Consider the following 21612-nt stretch of genomic DNA (forward strand, 5'->3'; position numbering starts at 1 on the left):
CCTTCCTCCGCTCCTCCCCGGCCCGCGCCCGCCGCGGCCCCAGGCAGACTCGCGAGCAGCGGCCGCGGCCGGCGGCCGAGTCGGGAGGATGCGGCGGCGCTCGCGGATGCTGCTCTGCTTCGCCTTCCTGTGGGTGCTGGGCATCGCCTACTACATGTACTCGGGGGGCGGCTCCGCGCTGGCCGCGGGCGCGGGCGGCGGCGCCGGCAGGAAGGTGAGTGGGGCGCCCGCCCGCGGCCCGGCCCCGGAACCCCCGGCGCCCACGCGCCCCGGCCGCGCCGCGGGGCACCGAGGGGGGTTCCTGCTCCCTCCTGCCCTTCTCCGCCCGGACCTCCGCTCCGGCCACCCGCCCCGGGCCTCTCGGCCGTGTCCCCGAGGCTGGGGACGCCCCCGGCCCCTTTGCGCTCGCCTGGCTCGGGAGAGGGCGACCCGGCGCAGCCCCCGGGACTGGGGCCGCCAACGCCTCTTGTCGCCCCCTGCCCCGGCTCTCTACTCCACGTAATTTGAGTTGAGTTTCGTTCGGCTGCCGGGAGCCCGGTCCCCTGCGGTGGGACGTTTGGGGGTGGGGATGTTGGGAAGCACAAAAGCGGGGGGGGGGAGGGCGAGAGGCGGCCGCCTTTGCGACGTGTCACGTACCTGGGGAGACAGGAGTCCAAGTTTCTTTTCAGCCCTTTGATACCAGCCGCTGCAATGCCCCCTCCCCCTTGTCGCCGCGCCGCGGGGAGGGGGCAGTTCTGGGTCTCGGTCCGGTACCTCTGGGGACGGGGGTGCCGCCAGCCCCGCGCCCGACGGAACGGACCTCCCCGGCGATGCAGGCGGAGGGCCCCCGCGCCCCGGACGAGGCCGGCCACCCACCCACACCCCGCGCCCGTCCCCTCCCGGCCCCCGCGCCCGACTCGGCCGGCCCTCCCGCGCGGCCCCCGGCGCCCGCCTGTCCCAGCCCCACGCCCCCGTTCCGCGGGGTGGTCCCTTTGCTGTGTGTGTTCCCGGCGGGCTCCAGGGGCCGAGGGGGTGGGCCGTGGGCACCGCGTGAGCCGCTCTGGACGGCCGGGCGCTCTCGGGAGGAAATGGAGCGCGCAGGGCGCCGGGGCCCTGCGATCCCGCTGGGAGAGCGGGGCTCTGGGCTGTGCACTTGCCGCCAGCGGTGTTTGTGGGGTTTGGTGGCAACCAGGCTTTGAAAGCGGCCTCCACACGGTGTAACCCCTCTGCTGTGACATTTGGTGTCACCGCAAACCCAGGAAATTCTCAGTTAATGGAGGTGGACCGTGGGTTGGGCAGGAACCAGGGAATGGTGTCCTGGAACGAGCAAGCCAGAGTAACTGGATGAAAAGACTTTAGCCCTAAAGTCAGCCCATAAACGTCAACGCTGAGGTTCAGCTGCTTCAGAGGTTTCCTTCCTTCCTTCCTCCTTTCATTCATTCTTAGCTGAAGGTGTTAGATTCATGGTAAATTTCGTAGGCTTGCTTTATCTAGAGAGGCAGAAATGAAAAGTCTTTCCATGCGCAGAATTAGCTTAGCTTATTTCTGAGCTGACATGTGCTCTTAGCCCTGTTTTTTTCCCTATTTTAATCCAGGGAACTGTTGTTCACATGCATGAAGTCTCCGTTCATCCTTGAATGGTAAAGAGCAGTGCGCCCAGCGGAAGCAGTGCAGCCCTTTGAAAACCGTGGTGGTGTTCAACTGGAATTATTTCAAAAGCTTTGCTTCCCAGTAAACTGTGCTTTCGCAGGTCCACGTAGCCTGGTGTGCTGGTGAGACCTGGCAGAGTTTCCTGCCTTTCATGTGAAAGAAAACCGAATACATAAGCCATGCTTAGTGTTGCCTTTCCTTGGTCTGCCGCTTTCATTAGCACATGTGACTGGAAACAGCAACAGGGTGGCATTAGCATCTGGAAACAGCAACAGGGTGGCATTAGCATCTGGAGAGGTTGGCTTCTCCCTGGTGGGCTTCAGCTGGTGGATGGTTCTTGAGGGGTCTTCCATTTGATCCTTAGTTAAAAAAAAAAAAATCCGAGAACTCCTTGTGGCCTGGTGGCAGTAGGAAGGTACAGAGACCTCATAGATAAAAGTGTGCGAAATGAACAATTATACGTGGATTGGTGATTTGTCAGTTGGGGAAGAGGTATGTACATGCAATAGCTTTTGAAACGAGGAGACTCATTAGCATAGTGTTGGCCCTGGTATTAAAGTAACCGCCCTGAGACTGTCTCCGGAGGGGCCAGTAGAATCTGCTGTCCTGAATTTCCTAATCTAGAGTATAAAGCTGCATAGTCTTTCTTCCTCCTGAGTTGTTTCCATGGATTCAGAGACCAGAAAGTCTCTTCAAATTTAGTTCATCCTCGTGATAAAAGGAAATATATAGATTTTCTAGCTTGTAAAGTATGGACATAAAAAAGATAATGTAGCATGCGTGTAAAGGCAGAATTTAAATACTAGCTGTAGTTTTTTAGGTGTAAGTGGACTTATATCTCTTCTCTCGTTTCATACCGTTCAAGTCAAGGCTCGAATTCCATATTTAGCCAATTTCTCTTCGCCCTGATGTTTTTCACAGGGTACCAGGCTTCAGTATTAGGCTTTGGGGGATTGTTTGTCTGATGGGAGCCTGACTAGAGTTTCTGCTGCTTCAGCACCCGGCTGGGGATTGTCACTGTTAAATTACCCTGCCTGTTAAATTACTCCCCTCAGGATGGTTATTCTCCATTTGGAGAAACTTAGAGAGCCCACTCACGTCACACTGCAGATTTAATAAACTCAACAGGGGCAGGTGCTGCCCTACTCAGGACTCAGCGCTGAAGTTCTGGGTGTGTGGTCAATCATTTTATGCATAATATTGTTTGAAATTATATTTTATTTACATTGGTAGAGAGCCTTCCCTCCCCCATATTTTGCTCTTTCCCCTTAAATTGGTGATTTGCACTTCAAGGATGCCTTTCCTTTGAGCATCTTAAATGCTTTAAAATTTTAATCATGTTAACTCTCCCCTGGGCCTTGGTATGTTGGCAGTGGATGGAGCTGCAGAGAGAGGAAGAGATTTCTGTCGAAATAAACCTGCCTCTGGGTGAAGTGTGGCTCTTTAGGTTGGAGAGGGAAGGGTTTTCCAGTATGTGAAGAACGGTCTCTCCTGAGAGAGAGTGTGTGACGCCCAGGACCCCCTGGTCTGTGCTCCCACCCCACACCCTTGGGAGGCAGGGAGAGCATTCCCGACGGGCACGGCCAGGGGCCGGTTACTCACCCGCCCTTCCTCGATGAGTGGGTGCTGGAGGCCTTTGGGTAAGACCTGGAGGAGGCCTTCTGGGAGAGCGGGCTGGGCCTCTTGGGGCGGTGGAGGGCCTCGCTTGGCTGGAGCGGGTACACGTGGAGGATACAGTTGGAGGAGTTTGGGACTAAATCATAGAGGGCCTCGGATGCCAAGCTGACTTGTTGGTTCTTACTTCGACTGACCACAGGGAAGCACTTGTGTTTTTTGAGCTGGGCGGTGGACACTTAAGGGGAATGGTGTGAATCCATTTATTGACACTAAGACTAGCTTTCTGCTCCTTCCTGCTTAGTGACCTTTACTAATTTACCGAACCTCTCTGACCCTCAGTTTGCTTATCTTTATAGTGGGGATAGTTCTTGTAGCCAAAGACTAACTGCCATTAGGAGGTGGTGGCAAATACTAGGCGCAGAATAGATGCTGTTTGGAGGGCTGGGGGGAAAAGAAGAAAGCCTAACTATCTACTTGAAAATGGAGTGAACTGCGACTCTTAACTGTCCTCTTCTTGATCTCTGGAATTTTTTTTTTAAATCCCTCATGCATTCCTCCCAGATTGATTTGGTTGGTTCATTTGGGCTGGCAGCATGACCCCGACTGACATCAAGGACTGCCTTTTTGGGAAGTGGCCCGGACGTCTTGCCGGCTCTTTTGTCCCCAGCCGTGGTGTCAGAGCGGGGTTCCCGTCAGTGGACAGCCCGTGGGAAAGTGGGTGCAGGACACGCCTTCTTTTGGTGGTTGTGTGAACCATGGGAGTGTTGCTGGTCATGTCCCTGAGTGGGGCTCCCGCAGTGAGGAGGCCGGCCTGCTCCCCACTCCCTCCAGGCTCTGGGTGCCCAGCCGCCCTCCGCCCGCAGCCTTGCCCCTCCTGGTGGGAGGGGAGGTGGCTCTCATCACCCAAGTGCTTTCGTGGGCATCAGCAGATCTGTGAATGTGTCTGCTGGGGGTGGCGGTTGGGAAGGGGGACCTAGGCCACACCCGGCCAGCTAGAGTCAGTTAAAAAATTCCAGTTGAAAGGAGAGTTTGAAGTTGAGGTCGGGAGTGCAGTATTGGGGGAAAACCACCGTAGAGCCAGAGAAGCTGACAAACGGCCCTCTGTGAGAAACTTTTCTCTAAAGAAAATAAAAGTTTCGCTCTTCTGGAGTGATGCCATGCTGCCTCCGGGGCTCACACATGGTGGAAGCCGGCTGTGGCTGATGGTGCAGAAGTGATGGGCTCTTCCCCCAGCCCTCTGGTGAGAGTGAAGAAGAGCCTGCCTCCTCCCGCCCCCAGCACCGAGTGGGCCAGCTTGCCTGGGCTGCGGCAGACCTCGGGGTGGAGTCCGGGGCACCCAGGGGGCTGTTAGTGGTGTGGGGAGGGCTTCAGGCCCCCTGTGACTCTCCCCACCCTAACTCCTGGCAAGTGGTTGGTCCCCTGTTTGGATCAGAGGAAGAGGTATTTGAGAGAAGGCCAGAAAAACAATGGGACGGTGAGCGGGGAGATATATACATACATATGTAGTTTCATGTGTATAATTTCTTGTTCCTGCCATTCATGTTTCTGAGATCTTTGGGGAGAGAGAAGTCACTTTGGGAAGGTGTGAGTTTCAAAGCAGGCAGTGCCCCGCTGCCTAACTTCCAGCAGATCCAGCGGCTGTTGGCTTAGTGGAAGGAGGGGCGTGGTGAGGCCGCCTGGGGCAGAGACCAGGCACACACAGGAGCTGACTGCCAAGGTTATGGCCGAGATCCTGGCCGAGGTCCGGGAAGAGGCAGGGTGTTCCTGGGAGAAATCTGTAAAGTCTCCTAGCTGGCCCAGCAGAAATCATGGGGTGAGAAAACAGCCAAACCTGGCCAAGCCCACGCCCCCTTTCGGTTCTTCCACTTTTCTCCTCATGGACCCTGTCCTGGAAGCTCTGCTTGCGTGGGTGATGCTGAGGCATACAAGCCGGGCGGATGTCCAGGTGGAAACACACCCACAGGCACGCTGCACAGATGCCATAGTGAGATCCTGCCGTACGGATGTTAAATAAACACCACTCTCTGGGGACCCCCAGCTGCCCTGCTCTTCTTCCCTTGGGACCCCCGCTCCATGGTCTCCGTCCCCACTGCAGGGCCTCCTGGACCTGGCCTCCGTGCCCGTGCCACAGTGGTGCTTAGACAAGCTGAGCATGGCTCCTGTGGAGATGCTGCTCGAATCAAAGCAGGTGTTGGCCTGGTCTCACTGCCGTGACCTGAAAGGTGGCCTCCCCCTTGAGGCCACCTTTAACTCTGTGTTGCCGCCGGGGACCCTCGTGCCAGTGCTGTGGTCTTGGGCCCTTGCCTCCACACTGCCCTACGGTGCGGTTTCTTCGGGAGGGCCTCCTGGCACTTCCACAGGCAGACCTCCCAGGTGGGATCTGGCACAGGCCGAGCCTGGCGAGGAGCCCTTCTCCGTGGAGAGTTACGCTGAGTGCACTGGTGCAAGCCTCCCGTGGACACGCCCGCCCTCGCAGTAGGACTTGACCTTGCTTTCCTAACTGCTGTGAGGGCGCTCTGACCTTTGGCCACGTGCTTGAGCTTAAGGGTGAACCCCCAGTGTGGAGGTTCCCGTTTATCTGTCCAGTCGGGAGAGCCTCCCCAATAGGCTCGAGGAGCCAACAAGTCCTTCCCCGGGGGGCACCGCCCCCTCTGCGTCCCTTGCCCACATCTGCCTCCTGCGGGGCAGGCTGAGGCACTTGGCATTTCTGCATTTAGTCATCACCGGTATCGTAGGCCTGGGAAGCATGTGTCATTGTGCACGGGTTGGATTTCTTAGCATGCTGGGACGAAGACGGCAGTGATTCATTGTGGCTGGATTTGAAAAAACCAAAAATGGTCACATTGACTCTCACTCCTGGCCTTCCATTTAAATAGATTTCCTCGGCTTTGGGAGTCCTGTGTCCCTTGCTACGGCTCTTACGGGGGCTGCCTGGTCACCCGTGGCTCAGCCTGCCCTTGGGCTGCCTGCCCTGGCCTGCCAGGCCCCTCCTGCTGGCCACCTGGTCCTGCCTGCTGACTCTTTGGGAGGAGGAATGGCCTGGACAGCTGGGGATAGAGTCGCTGAATTCCCAGAGCCCAAACATGACCAGCGTTTTGGCAGGGACGAGGGTGCTTGGCGGGGTGGGGGGGCAGCGGTCACTCTAGCTCAGGACCTCTCAACCTCCACACAGTTGACACTTTGAGCCGGGTAATGTTTGTTTTGGGGGCTGGAGGTGCTGCCCCGTGCGCTGTTGCCATTTAGCAGCTTCCACTGGATGCTAGGGGTACCACACCCCCTCAGTGGCAGCCACCGACATCATCTGCAGGCATTGCCGGGTATCCCCAGCGGGCAGGGTCGCCCTCCCTTAAGAAGCACTGCCGTAGTCAGTGTTAAGTGTGATTTCTTTTTGTTTTCTGCTGTCTTCACGGAGCCGGACTGCCTCTCTGTGTGGTCTGGGGTGGACCCTTTGGAAAGGGTTTCAACTTAATAAACACCCTATTAGCCTCCACTATGTGCCAGGCACAGTCCTAATACTTTACAGATACTAATTCATCGACTTCTCATCGCAGTCCTTTTATTCCTCCCATTTTACTGGTGAAGGCTGAAGCACAGAAAGGTTCAGTCACTTTCCCAAGGTTGCAGAGCTAGTGGGTGGCACACCCAAGGTGGTCTGGGCGGCCAGCGGGTGGGATGGGGCTCGTTCTGGCTTCCCAGGCTTCCCGTGCCCCTGCTGTGCGCCGGCAGTGCCCGTGTCCTGCTGATGGTGGTGGGACATTCCTGGAAGGGGTTCTGGAGCAGATGCGCCCACAGTCATCCTCTCATGGAAGGGTCCTTTCTCCATTTTTACCATGTGCTCTGTGAAAGGTCTCACGTGTTCTTGTCCTCAGGTCTCTGCCTGTCCTGAAGTCCTCAGCCGCCCCCGGGCAGGAGCAGACATGCAAACAGGCTGGGGTCCCTTTCATTTGTTCTTTCAATGAGTATTATCGAGCACCTACTATGTGCCAGGCACTGCTTGGTGTTTGGGGTGCAGCAGTGAATAGAACAGAGACAGAATCTCGGCCCCTGGGGAGCTTTCACCCTGGGCGCAGCTGGACTAAGCACTGTAGGTAGTAAATGATGTAGTGTGAGAAGGGGCTGAGGGGGGGCGGTAGGAGGGGTCAGGAACAGGGGAGGGGAAGGTTACAGTGAGTGCAGGGCCCGTAGGCGCCGTGGGGAGGTGCGGGTTGAGCAGGTTGGAGCTGAGACCCAGAGCAGGTGAGTCCCTGGTTCACTTCGCCCGGGTGCAGCCCCTGGCTTCAGGGTGTCCAGCCTGCTGGGTGCTCTCTATGTTCCTTGGTTTCCTTTGCTAAATAAATGAGCTGCTTTTCTTTCCAGGAGTCTATTGCCTCTGGTCTCCCAGTGGTGGAGTTTCCTCCATCCCGTGGCAACATGGGGTCTTACATTCTTGCTCCGCACGGAGTCCTGGGCAAGGAGCGTTCTCATCCTGGTTAGTAACGCGGAATGCACCCCCCCGGGCCACCCGCTCCCACCTGGGGCCCGGGACTGCTTTAGGTGCCGCAGGTTCATTTGCTGCTTGACTTTGTGGAATGTGCTTGTGGAACAGTCTTGTGGTGTGATTTCTGAGCTGATCTCTGCAGGGCCGGGCTGGACTGGGCGAGCATCCATACCCTGTTCACTGTCAGGCACACCGTTCAATCACATGGCTCTTTTGTAGAGTGCTTTCCACACACAACACCATTTAATTAGAAGTCCCGCTGTTCCCCACTAGGATGGCGTCTCGGCGAGTTGCTGTGGTGATGGGACTTGTGGGTTTCTCATCTGCAGGAAACTGGAGGTCAGGGGCCTGCCCGGTCCCTGGGTTCTGGAGAGGTTGTTCTTGGCAGTGGGGTCGTGGGGAAGCACTGCGATTTGTGATATTTGTGGGAAATAAAATGGACGTGTGACTTCGTTGCACACAGCCCCTTTAGGGAGTGGGACGGTGGGAAATCGCAGGTCCTCCTGGTTCTCAAGGGCCAACATCCAGCTGCTTCTCATAGTAGCCACTGGCATTTGTGAGGGGCCATCAGATGCCTTATTGGGGTGTGGTGTGTGCCGTGCCTCCAGCGTGTTTCTGGATAAGAAACCAGAACGTGGATGTGGCTGCAGAGAAAAGGTCATTTTAAAGGCCTCAGACTCGGGAGCCCTTCGAGGTTTCTTCGTCTCCGCTTCAGGGGCCGGTCCAGAAAGGGAGCGCATCTCTTCCTGAAAGGGTGCTGCTCCAGAAGGGGGACACTTCACACGACTCACCCTGCAAGAGCTTAGGAGCTGATGCAAAGTAAAGGCCTGTGTTTTAGCGACGCCCGTAAATTAACGCTGACTCTTCTGTGGGGGGCTGTGTGTGACTGTCCTGGATGCTGACCCGGCTGGCTCGGCGTGGCAGCCTTCAAGTCATAGCCCTGGTCCTTCTTGCCTCAAGGGCTTCCCCACTGACTGAGAACCTTGCTCTGTGACCTTCAAGGCTTATAGATGTATGTAGCTTAAATTAGCAAAGCAGCAGAAAACTAGTCTTTTTTTAAAAAGCAAATTTAAGGCTTTGTAATATGGTCAGTGAAAGGTTTCTACTCCCAATTTCGTGTGTGTGCGTGTGTGTGTGCGTGTGTGTGTGTGTGTGTGTGTGCGCGCGCACGTGCGCGCGCGCTGGGGCTGGAGGCTTCCCCTATACAACCAGTCGGTGCTCAGACACCAGCTGAGTGTCCTGCAGTTCAAGCCAGTTCCGACACTATCCACCCGGAGATACATCAGGTCCCACAGGTTAAGGGCTCAGTCCTACAAGACCGCACTCCCCCGCCCCTTCAGATGCCCTTCACAAGTGCCGGTGGTCACCTGTACTTCTGACCACCAGGCTATCAATCAGAGGTTCCCATGAACCCCTCCTTGGGTTCGATTAATTTGCTAGAGTGGCTCAGAGGACTCAGGAAACCAGTTTACTTATTAGATTTCTGAATTGTTACAAAGGATATTATTCAAGGATACAAACTAACAGTCAGATGAAGAGACACACAGCAGCTTGAGGTACCTCGTGGCTCTTGGGGTCCAGCATGGTGGCACATGGACGTGTTCTGGTTCCCCAACCCGGAAGCTCTCTGAACCCATCCTTTTGAGTGCTTACAGAGACTTCGCTCCATAGGCATCATTAATCAAGTCATAGGCCATGGGTGATTGAGTCAACCTCCAGCCCCTCTCCTCCCAGGACATCAGGGGGTGGCACTGAAAGTTGCACCCCTCTGTTTACAGTTGGTTCCCCTGGCAACCAGCCCCCATCCGCAGGTGCTTCCAAAAACCTCATTGACATAAGCCCAGTAGTGGTGGAATAACAAGACACCCATGTAACCTTTGTGGCTCAGAGGACAAGAGGCCAAGCAGAACAAAAGATGCTCCTGTGGCTCTTACTGTTCAGGAAATTCCAAGGGTTTTGGGAGTTGAGAATCAGAAACAGGGACAAAAACCAAATACACATATGAGAAATATATATTTGGTCATCTGAATGACCAAATATATATTTCTCATAAATCAAAATATCACAGTCAATAAAAACATACACCAGCCTCGATATCTTCTGTAATTTAGGAATATCCAGCGATGATTCTTTTAAAAGGATACTTCCGAGGTGGCCTAAGATCCTGAATTGTCACCTGTATCACCAGGAATATATTCTTACATTTGGTACTGTTTCTTCTCTAAGAATTACCTAAATTCTTTGGAAATTGCTACTTCCTGTGAACCTTTTGATGGTAGAGTAGCAATTTAGGTAGTTTGTCAGATTGCTTACTTTTGACCAAACTGCTTAGTGGCCCAGAGACCCTGTCGCACAGCAGCGTTCGGTGTGGATGTTCTATTACATTGCCGACTGCTTCTCATATGACAGGCATCCGGAGGGCAGAACGCGCACGCCTGTACATTCACACATCGCAGGCAGTTTGCCTGCTGTCGTACATGACCCATTTGGGCTGTGGATGATTTGGGAAGCCACAGTGGGAGACCTTTAATAAATATACATTATTCCTTTCTGTTTCCCCGACAGGATATTAATGTGAAAGCCTCGTATTTTACATTGTATTTGTAAATAAGAGGGTTTTTTTTTTTTTTTTACGGTACGCGGGCCTCTCACTGTTGTGGCCTCTCCCATTGCGGAGCACAGGCTCTGGACGTGCAGGCCCAGCGGCCATGGCTCACGGGCCTAGCCGCTCCGTGGCATGTGGGATCCTCCCGGACCAGGGCACGAACCCGTGTCCCCTGCATCGGCAGGCGGACTCTCAACCACTGCGCCACCAGGGAAGCCCAAATAAGAGGGTTTTGACAGATACACGGAGCTGCGTGTTTTCTGCAAGGTATAAATTCCTGGTGCTGCAAATTTATACCAGCGCTGTCACCAAGACACCTGATTGGAGCCGCTACTCATCCATCTCTCCTCCCGGCCCTCTGCACTCACACTGCAGTGTCTTGTGGACCCCGAGGTTCTTACTTGCCCCACGGGTCATGTGGTAGCAGGGTTGGGGCTGGAATGTGTGTTTTAACATCTTTATTGGAGTATAATTGCTTTACAATGATGTGTTAGTTTCTGCTGTATAACAAAGTGAGTTAACCGGGCTGGAATGTTAACGTTCTCCAAACTGCCGAAGATTCGGCCCTGGAGAAAGTCGGCTGCAGCCGTCCTGGTCTCAGAACTGCAGTCCTGAGTCACCATCAGCTTACGAATGGCAGGTTTCTCTCTTGCTGATGCAGAGCTGCCACTTCAGCCTGGAAGGTGCCGATTACCTGGGCCCGTGATCACTCCTTAACCTTTATATTGCGAAGTGCTGATGTCAGGAGCCGGCCCCCGCTGTTCTTGGGTGGTCTGAGCTGTGGGTCTCAGGCTGGGTGGCAGAAAAGGCCACCCAGATTGGCCGTCCAGGCCTCAGGGACGGGCCCGCAGAGGCAGATGAGGCCTCACGAGGACCTCCCCGTGCAGAGGGCTGCTGAGGCTTGTCCTCCGTCTATGCTTGGTGAGTTAGAAGGCCCCAGGCCTGTCTGCATCAAGATGTGACTCTTGTTTTCAAAAGAAAAGGAATGTAGTATCCCATCCCTGGGGAGTGAATCCAATGTGGCATGTAAGTGTTTGTACTTAAGGTATAATTTTTAGCTTAAAGAGTTTTTCTCGGTCACCAGTGGAGAGGGTGTGGTGGCATCTTGTCCCAGAGGGATTTCCTGATTCCTGATGACCTAACGCTCCTTCCCGCCGCATGAGGGGTGTTTGAAAGGCAAGCTTTCCTGCTCCTGGGAGAGTTTAGCTGAGGTTTCTGCCGGGAGGGGGACGCTGCCTGCTCGGTGAGTCTGATGCCCTAGGCGCCCCCGGGTGCTGAGGGGCAGCTCAGCGCCCCATGCCGGGCGTTCGGAGACCGTCCGTCTGGCTTCTGGCCCGGCGCAGGGGTCTGCCAGGAAGAGCCCACGGCGATGCTGCTGGGTGGGTGGCTGGCTCAGGCGATGAGGCCGAAGGGGCCCACAGGATGCGTCGCCCAGGGGCCACCGCCTGGGTTTGAATTTGGCTTCTCTAGTTGGCTCTGTAAACTCAGGCAAGTTACTCAAGCCGTCTGGGCCTCGATTTCCTCATGTACCCATCTCCTCACTTTTTTCAACGGGGAATAGATCAGAGCAGGGCCTGTTACCCATGGCATAAGTGTGGATGTGAAGTCTCCTGGCATCAGGGCAGGAGGGGCTGGTGCCCCGGCTGGCTGGGCCATCCTCTGGTTGGCATCACCAGCCCAGGGCATCTGTGCCCACTGAGCCAGCCCTCCTCGGCCGTGTTTAAGCCAAGAGCCTCCTTTCCCAGGAAGCACCTCCACCTCTGTGGACCTTGCCCGGGGCTTTTGCCCTGGAACAAGGGTGAGGCCAGGAGGCCTGCACCCCTTGCCCCTCTAGTGAGGAAACTGAGCCCCAGAGAGAGTGGCTGAACGCCAAGTGGACCCCAGGTCTCTGGAGGGAGAGACAGGAAGCTGCAGGCCAGAACCCTCTCGATGCCCCCCACCTGCCCCCAGGACATTGTTTCCCAGTTTTACCCCTTAGTCTCTTGTCTTTGAAAATTGTGCCGGGACGTGGTTTTTCACTACGTGGCTGTGTAATTAATTTTTAAAAACTAATTGGCAATTGTTTTTTTTCTATATCTTGAGCTGTTATTATCTGAGTACAGCATGTTATTTGGAAACTTTCCCACAGGGTTTTAATCAGTAAACGTTCTTTTTTTTTTTTTAAATAAATTTATTTTTATTTATTTATTTTTGGCTGTGTTGGGACTTCGTTGCTGTGTGCAGGCTTTCTCTAGTTGTGGCAGGCGGGGGCCACCCTTCACTGAAGTGCACGGGCTATTCATTGCAGTGGCTTCTCGCGTTACGGACCACGGGCTCAGTAGTTGTGGCACAGAGGCCCAGTTGCTCCGTGGCATGTGGGATCCTCCCAGACCAGGGCTCGAACCCATGGACCTTGCATCGGCAGGCGGATTCTTAACCACTGCGCCACCAGGGAAGTCCCAGTAAACGTTCTTTTAGTTTCATGAGTTCAGTTTCTGACTTGCTTTTGAAACCGTAGGTGAGTGACAAGTGGAAGACAAATTAATAATCGTGGCAACACCGCAAAGCACCCCTGTGAGGGCCGAGGACTAGTTCTGTCAGTTAGATCACTGTTCATGTGATTTCTCTGATGGCTCTGATTAAGACAACTTCGAACTAGATTGCAGGTTAATAGATACACTGTGTGATGATTTCAAGGAGAGAAATCCACATGAAAACCTGGCGTTTGGTTATGATAATCCAAGGAGCCTGGCCATGACGTCAGACCTGGATGCAAATGCCGCCATAACTGCCTGTGACCCTTGGTGTCTTTGTCTGTGAGAAGGGGGTTGATGGAAATGAGTGAGTTGGTGGAGACGATGCTGGTGCAGTTTAATGAGGGCTCCTTTTATTTTCACTGGCGCGTGTACTCACTCTTCTTTCTCACAGATGCTTCTGGGGTGACTCTGGGCCCCTCTGGCGGAGCAGGGGCCTGGCTGGGGGCAGACACCCAGGTGGAGGGTAGCTTCACGGTGTGCGTCGGTGACTAGGATGTAAATCAGGGCAGAAGCCTGAGGAAGGAAGCTCTCCCGCCCTCTGTGCTCTCCCTCCCGCTCTTGGGCCTATGGAATCGCCGTGGACCTGGGAAGCTCCCTGTTTTTGTTCAAGTTGAAGCTGTGGTGCTGAGCGGGGCCAGAAATGTCACATTTGGGGCACGTTTAAGAGAGAGAGACTGTACTTGGCCAGAGTGCAGTGTATGTTCCCAGGGACCCCGAGAGCAAAGCAGACCTAATGGATTAATGGGCGTGATGGAGCAAGCTGGTGGGATGGTAGTTTTGTGGGCGTCTGGCTTCAAGTACTGCCTTTGCAGTTCGCAGATGTTCCGGCGGGCGGTCTCCTCCCGGGGACTCAGAGCCGCCCCCCGACGGGATCCCCATGTTCCATGCCCCTCCCCCTTAGTGCTGAGCTGGGGGACAGTCTGGTTCTGGTACCTTCCGTATTTTCTTGGTTACTTATTTATTCTGGGAAGGGAGTGTTTGAGCTGTGAGGAGAGTACTAGTTGCAGAGGTCTGCACACGTATAAACAGTGGACGAAGGCTAGAGACCTGGCCGTTGCCCCAGCTGACAGTCGGGGGGCTATATGCACAGACCATGCACTTTTTTTGTTTTTTTAATTTTTTTTATTTTAGGCTGCGTTGGGTCTTTGTTGCTGTGCGCGGGCTTCTCATCGTGGTGGCTTCTCTTGTTGCGGAGCACGGGCTCTAGGCGTGCGGACTTCAGTAGTTGTGGCATGCGGGCTCAGTAGTTGTGGCGCACGGGCTTAGTTACTCCGCGGCATGTGGGATCTTCCCGGACCAGGGCTCGAACCTGTGTCCTCTGCATTGGCAGGCGTGTTCTTAACCACTGCGCCACCAGGGACATCCCCAGACCATGCACTTTTAAGTGCTAATTAGGGACCCGGGATGTTGGAGCCGTGGGTGGGCCTGAGCTCTGCTCCACCAGCCCTCAGATGTTGGACCAGGTGCGCACGGGTGGGGGGTCTGCATCTCCGGGATCCTGCTGGTCCAGCAGAGAGCAGGGCTCGCAGCCCCCCGTCGTTCTGGGTCCCTCACCAGGCGCCGCTGTTGACCCCCAGGAGTCCGCAGGCTGCTGAGCATCTGCATCCACTAGACTGTGAGCGCCTTGAGGGCTGGCACCTGCGCAGCTGTTCCCCTTTCAGCTCTGCTTCCCCATGGAGATTCAGCAGCAGCCATGATGCACCTGCCCCAGGGCGGTCACGGGAGTGAGGCAGATGCGGGCCTGGGAACGTGTGTTCTGGGAGGGGTGAGGGTTGGGGGCCACCAAGGCAGCATTGGGTAGCTCTGTGTGGAGCTCCAAGGGAGCTCACAGACTCATCACAAAGGACTGAGGAGGGCACCTTTGGGGGAGAGCTCATGACTAGAAGGATCCAGCCATGAGGATGTGGTGGAAGACTGTCCGGGCATGGAGAACGTCATGTGCAAACGTTCTGGGGCCAGAATGAACTTGGTGTGCTTGGACAGTCTAAAGCAAAAAGGTCAGTGAATAGAAGCGTGGCGGGCAAGGGCCACACAGGGTCAGAGGGTGCTCAGGGCATGGTATGCATTTAGGAGTTTATTTGTGCATGTCACCATATTCCCTGGGTGTGGCCTGGCACCCGGCACATCGTTGGTGCTCCGGTTGGTGTTCTGTAATATCGGTGAGCGAAATGAGGCTCAGACTGGTGGGGTCGTGGTGGTGAGAAGGGCCGTGAGCCTGGGCTCAGCAGAGGGTCTTCTGCACTGTTGTGAGACGTCCTGGCCCTGCTGTCCCTCTCCCCTGGGCTTTGCTCCTGCCGGCTGTTACAGCCTGGGGTTAGAGAGTCACTGTGCCGCTTTCACACCGAGCCTCCCGTCTGTGACAGCCGAGCCTCCTGTCCTTGACAGCCGTGGTCTGGCAGAAGTGCTCAGCGTAGGAAGTCGCCGTCATTTCTGGGTGCGGATCTGGCTTCTCTGCACTTGCAGCGAGAATGTGGACCTGAAGACAAGGACAGCGTCCACCTTTCCTTCCAGAGGTGCTGCGTTGATGCTGCAGCTGCATGGGCCTGGCTCTATTTGTAGATTAAGCTTTTAAATCATCGCCCCTTAATCGGTGTTGGTGCCGCTTCACCTTGTCTGAGGACAGGGGGCTGTGCAGGGACTCTGGGGACAGGAGAGAGGTCGCGGGTGACAGGATTTAAATTGTGTTTAAGCAGCCTAGTCCCTTCCGGCTGTGTTTAGAAAAGAGTTTTTCATTGTTAACCCTCCTTCCACCGATTCATCATCGTAAAACGCTTCTACATTTAGATGGTCATCTCTGGACAGACGCCTGGTTACAGTGGGTTCTGAGCAGCCTGGCCTGCCTTTGTGGGGACAGACCGCTAGACTGGGGGTTAGGCATCTGATGTTCTTGTATTCATTACATTCCTGAGTGTTTGGAGCGACCCCTGCCTTGTCATTTTAACGCTCTGTGCCTTGGATGAGCACTTGTAAAACTGGATATACTACTGGCTGGTGGTGTAGGGGCTTGGAGCTGCAGGGACATTGGACAGACAGGATGGAGGTGGATTTATGTTTGTGAAATGTTGGGGCACCTCTAGGCGACACTTGGAACCCATGGGGGTGGGCACCCAGTCCGCACTTCAGGCAGCGCCCCTAAAGTCATTTGCGGAAGGCAGCGGGCCCTTCGGTAGCCTCTGTTGGAATGCTGCAAGCGACCCGTGAAGGGTCTGAAGCCAGCCTCCCAAGTTAAGGGAGGAACACGGGAGCCGCCAGACATGTGCGGGGGGACCGGCGAGATTTGTCCACCTTCATGGACTGTAGAGAACCAGTGACAGGATTTATCCCGGGACTTGGCGTTCTGAGGTGTGAGAGGAGGAACTGAGAAAATTGTGCCCTCAGTTATTTGGAGAGGGGAGCACAGAGTCCTATGAGCCGATGGCATCTGGCGTCATTGGAGCGAGAATTTAGCGAGAGGGGCTGATGGCGGTTAGTGACGCAGCAGCATCTCTGCCCTGCGCTCGGAAGTGGTTAGCTCGGCCTCTAAGAACTAGCAGGGCTTCTCCTAGCTATTCTCCCGGTCCTTTGGTGGTGGGCATGGGGCTTGGAAAAATGCATAGGTCCAGGAGAGAGAGACAGGAGGGCAGCACAGGAGGGGAGGACTTCCTAGAGCAAGACAACTCACCCTTTGGACATCAGGCTTTCTCTCTCTTACATTTTGGGGGGGGGGTGTTTCTTTATTGGCCGAGGAGGAAAAGAGCTGTAAAATGAGCGGGTTTCTTTGTGTGCTCAGGAGATTTATTTTCCTTTTCACCCCTTGTTCCTCCTCCTTCGTTTCACCCACATACAGCACAGAACTTTTGCAGCGACAAGGATTCAGTTGTAGCCTGGCTCTCTGGGCGGGATCTCCTGGAGCGGGTCATAGCTTGTCATTAATAACGGGCTTGCTCAGGGCACAGCCCTGCCTTCCCAGCTGTGTGTCTGCCCTGCTGTGGTGCCTGCGGGACACTGAGTGCGCCCTGGGGGAGGGGGCGGAGGGCGCCTGGTCCCTGGATCCCCCTGGATCCAGCCTCAGCCCTCCTTCCTGCTGTGTCCTCGCACAGGTGCCCTTCCGAGGCCTTGTCATCCCTTCTGCGAGGTGGAGACAGGAACAGGGCCTACTTAACAGGGCTGTTACCAGGATTAGGTGAGGTGTTGACTCTTAACCCTTTGCCCATCGGTAAAAGTGTTCCGTACATTGTGTGTGTGAAGGGGGCCCGGTGGGGTGTGTGTGCACGCGCGTGTGTGTGCTCGCACCTTAACTCGGCTGCTGGAAAGTTGTTTTATGTCTGCAGCTAGAGACACGTACACGTGTGCACATGCGTGCACACACACGTGTGCACACAGATGCCGACATGTGCATGCCTCTTTCCTCTTCCTGGCCAAAAAAGGCGTACACGGCAAATTTCGTTAGAAATGCAAAGTTGTTTTGTGGAGGTCAGCGTGTTTTCTTCCATCCCAGGGAGCCACGTGTTTCACCTGGGAAGGTGCCGTCAGAGGTGCAGGTGGAGGCCCCCAGCTGGGTCCTGGCTTCCGCGCTCTTCTTTCACGTGCTGGACACACAGCCCCTTCAAACCCAGCACACACGACCCCGGGGAGCAGGGACCCGCCTGTTAGGGTGTGCTTAGGGTTCATATTTTAAGAGCTGTCTCATCTGACGAGCAGCCCTAATTACTGAATTGCACATATGAAAAACCTGCAGGTGAAGGACTTTGCCTGTTGATTGCACTCACATTGCTGCATTAAAGTGAAATCTCAAGGACTGCAGGAGCCTCAGACCGGCTGCTGTCGCCTTCTCTCTTCTCGCCCTCGTCCTTCTCCCCTGGGTCTTTGTCGGTTTTCCTTGCAGCTTGTGTCTTTCATCCTTTTACGCCAGCCTGGGTGCTGCACCCCACTCCCCCCAATTCACACTGTAGACCAGTGGTTTTCAATCTGGCCACATGTTAGGAACACCTAGGGAGATTTAAAAAATACAGATGCCTAGAACCTACCCCGGACCAGTTAAATCAGAACGTCGGCTCTTGAGCTGAAGTGTGTTTTGAAAAACTCATGGAGTCCAGGGACTTCCCTGGTGGTCCAGTGGTTAAGACTCCGCCCTTCCACTGTAAGGGGCATGGATTCGATCCCTCGTTGGGGAACTAGGATCCCGCATGCCACTCGGCCAGAGTGGGGAAAAAGAAAACTCATGGAGTCCTCACATATATATTTGGTCTATGTTGTAGGCTTTGAGCTTGAGTTTGGTCTTTCTTTTGGAAAACTTGGGTGCTTGCTTTTATATTCAGGGATGAATATTGATGGGCATACAATGAAGTGCCCGTTGGATTACTGAGTGGTGCTCTTGTCATAAGCAGTTATTCAGGAAGCTCTGAGAAGCTTACTGTTTACAATAAAAGTAACGAACAACAGATATGAAAATGACAGTTTGGAGCTTAAAGAAACTACAACTTCCTTACTGGACTGAATGGATATCGGGAGTGGCTTGAGGTGTTCGGTAGTCGAGCAATCTTGGATTTTATTTTCCTATCTTATTTTAATCTGGGGTTGCTTTGTTTTCGTTGTTGTTCGCGGGGGGGTGTATGACCCCATGTGTGAGGGTCAGTGGCCACGTGGGTGTAATTGTCAAGGAAAACTCTGGATCAAGTACCAGCTGATTGGAAGGAAGCATTGGGAACTTTTTCATGATTAGAGGACGCTGATCGTCAGTGTCCTACCAGCCACTCAGGGGAAATGAACAAAGCCATCCCTTCCAGTCTGACCTGGAATTGGTGAGTGACGCTCAGTGCCCCGCACAGCACCCCGTCTGCTCCCCCCATAGCCCTGCACGTGCCCGCTTGTGTGAAAGTAGAGGCTGTCCAGCAGGGTCCTTTGCCCAGGAGCCGAGACCCTCGCTCGGGAAGGATCAGGTGGTGCAGGCTGGATGTGAGGGGGGCGTGTGGAGCACCCGTGCTTCCGAGGTTTATGACGTCCCTGGACTTGGGCTTATTCCTCTGTTGGAGGATAATAAACTGCACAGAATTTACAAATGTTGAAGTAGGTTTTCCAGGGGGAAGTTGGAGTTCTGTGTCTGTTTTCTTTACTTCTGTACCATTGTGTGTGTGTAACACATTTGTAGAAACAGTCGAGGCTTACGTGATTATTTTCTTTAAAAGACTTCTCTTTACCCGCTGGTCAGTTTTCCAGTGGGTAAAGAGAGGCCAGCGAGCTGTTTCAGACAGAACTTAGAGAGAGAATCACCTTGGGTCTCTGGGTTTCATAGGTTTGGAAACTAGATGGTATTAGTTCATCTAGAAGGTTATCAATCATAAGCCCGGGGTTTCCATGAACCAGTATTGTAAACTGTTGGTAAATAAAGATTCTGGGTCATGAATTGCTGATGGGCGCAGAGCCTGGGGGAGAGGGCTCTGGGGTGCGTGTGCTCAGGAAACCAGCGCCGCTGGGCGAGCAGCTGTTCTCCTAGGCATGTTTCCCTTCCCTCTATGGAAGCTGGATCGGCCTTCATTCTGGGGATGTTTCCGTGCATAGAATCAGTATCCTCTCCCTAGGGTGCTGATGGAGATTCATTTTTCAAAAACCCAGTGCGTAGCTTGTTAAACTGTTGTCTCAGCTCCAAATTCTTCTAGACTCCTCTCTGTGCCGCCAGAGCTAGGACTCTGCACAGCACGTTTGTGCCCTCCGGGACGGGCGGTCCAAGCACCAGCCAGGTGGTAGGCAGGGAAGGGGCTTGGTCCCTCCTCTCTGTTCCCGCTCTGGAGCAGCCCCCGGGGACACACCTCCCCCTTAACTGCCACGGAGAACCCGCTGTGCCCTCCTCCCAGCACAGAAAGAAACAGCCTCGTCGCCCTCCTAGAGACCCCAGCACCAGCTGAGCAGACCCCCTTCTCGGGGCGGCCTCAGGCCCTTCCTCTGAGTTTGTAAGGCTCACTGATTCCACTTCTTCCCTTGGTTCCCTCCAGCCCAGGGGTGGTGGCTGCTTCCTGCACTTGCTGCCTGCCTGATACCTTGGACTTTTCCTTGTGCCCTTTCAGTTACCTAGTTAACAGCTTGATACAGAGTTAACGATTGATGGTGAAGCCTCTGTTTAAAAGCTTGTCCGTCGTCTGAATTCTAGAAATCGGATCCTGACGGACGCATCTGGCATTCTTCTTAACATTCTTCAGTAAGCAGTCAGCAGAACTATTTCCCAAATGTATTATAGTTAGATTACAGCCTACCTTACATTCCTTGGGTGTTTTGCTTCGATTCTTCTGTGAGGTTAGAGTGAGCTATTTCCTCGAAAGATGGCCACAGATGGCTCGCATCATTCATTCTTTTGGTTCTCTTAGGCTTTATTTTAGGAGGGTGACATTGTACCACCGTATCTCCCACTTCTGTGTCCATTATGGAACAGCTCTGAAATTTCCTTCCACTTCTAGATGATGGCTGTTGTGTACTTAAGCTACGTATACTTCTAAGAAGATTTGAGGCACTTTATGGGAAAAAAAGCATATTATGTGTAAACACAGATTCATTAGAACAAGAGTTCAAAGATCTAGGGCTGGCTTTGTGGTAGAGGCGTAGAGTTGGTGGGCGGGCGGGGATGAGCCGCTCTCCAGGTGGTGCCCGGGAGCCCAGCAGGAACCACGGCCAGTACAGTGGTAGCAATTGGACTGATCATTGCTGCTGCAGGAGTTGTAGGCCGTTACGCTCTGCAAGCCATGAAGCATATGGAGCCTCAAGTAAAACAAGTTTTTCAAAGTCTACCGAAATCTGCCTTCAGTGGTGGCTATTACAGAGGTGGGTTTGAACCCCAAATGACAAAGCGGGAAGCAGCATTAATACTAGGTGTAAGCCCTACAGCTAATAAAGGAAAAATAAGAGATGCTCATCGATGAGTTGTGCTTTTAAATCACCCAGACAAGGGAGGATCTCCGTATATAGCAGCCAAAATCAGTGACGCTAAAGATTTACTAGAAGGTCAAGCTAAAAAGTGAAGTAAATGTATGATGAATTTTGAGTTCTTATTCATTTATGTATATGAGTACCAGCTTTTTATAATAAAGCTACAAATTTTAAAAATGATTTAGCACAAGCTAAATCAAAGCCTTGGTATAAATTTGTTTACATTCGAGAATTTTAAACTGGATTATAGAATATTTATAGGTTAATACTCAATAATTATGGATAAATACATACCAAAAAAAAAATCTAGGGCCATATAATGGGGGAGAGGGGTAGGGCAGGCAGAAAAAGGAGAAGAAGCAAAGAAGAGGATGGAGAAGAAAGGGTGAAGGGGCACCGGTACTGAGTGTCTCCCTGGGCAGGTCCTGGGGGTGTTCCCGTCTGTGTTGAGTCTGGTACTCAGCGTAACCCTCGGGGTAGGGTTGCGGTCCCCGTTGAGAGAGCAGGACCCCAGGCCCCAGAGAGCCGGCCGAGCAGGGCTGTGTAGCCATGCTTCTCAGCAGGCCTGCACCCAGGAGACCAGGGCAGGTTCTTCAGTGGAACGCAAACTTGTACCTTGGTAGCCGAAGCACATGGGAACCATGGGGGGTTGCATAGCTTTCATTTTCTAATAAAATGAAGCATTTCTTGTGAATAATAAACATTTTCTTAGCCCTCATACTTGATAAGAATCTCGTAGACTTTAGTTAAGATCAGTGAACATCCTAATGGCGTTGGGGAAAAAAATACCAAACACCAGATGCAGAGGTGCAGACGTGGCCATTTATTTAAATCGGTACCTGGAGCCGAGGCGGGAGCGTCGGGTCATTGTCGTG

The 21612-nt window shown here is 53.9% G+C and overlaps 1 protein-coding gene and 1 pseudogene across 2 annotated transcripts in view; both read left to right on the forward strand.

The window, feature by feature from the left end:
• Positions 1–21612, forward strand: part of GALNT2 (polypeptide N-acetylgalactosaminyltransferase 2) — a 178926-nt gene continuing 157314 nt past the window's right edge. Inside the window, exon 1 of the mRNA XM_081252175.1 lies at positions 1–214. Within this exon, the coding sequence (XP_081108301.1) occupies positions 89–214 (126 nt within the window). The 5' untranslated portion in view covers positions 1–88. The remainder of the gene's footprint in view (positions 215–21612) is intronic.
• LOC308615278 (mitochondrial import inner membrane translocase subunit TIM14-like) lies at positions 19218–20959 on the forward strand (annotated as a pseudogene). The gene has a single exon. The product of its transcript is annotated as a mitochondrial import inner membrane translocase subunit TIM14-like (transcript).

This window comes from Mesoplodon bidens, assembly GCF_964165515.1.
Source record: "Mesoplodon bidens genome assembly, chromosome: 1".
Taxonomy (NCBI): Eukaryota; Metazoa; Chordata; class Mammalia; order Artiodactyla; family Ziphiidae; genus Mesoplodon; species Mesoplodon bidens.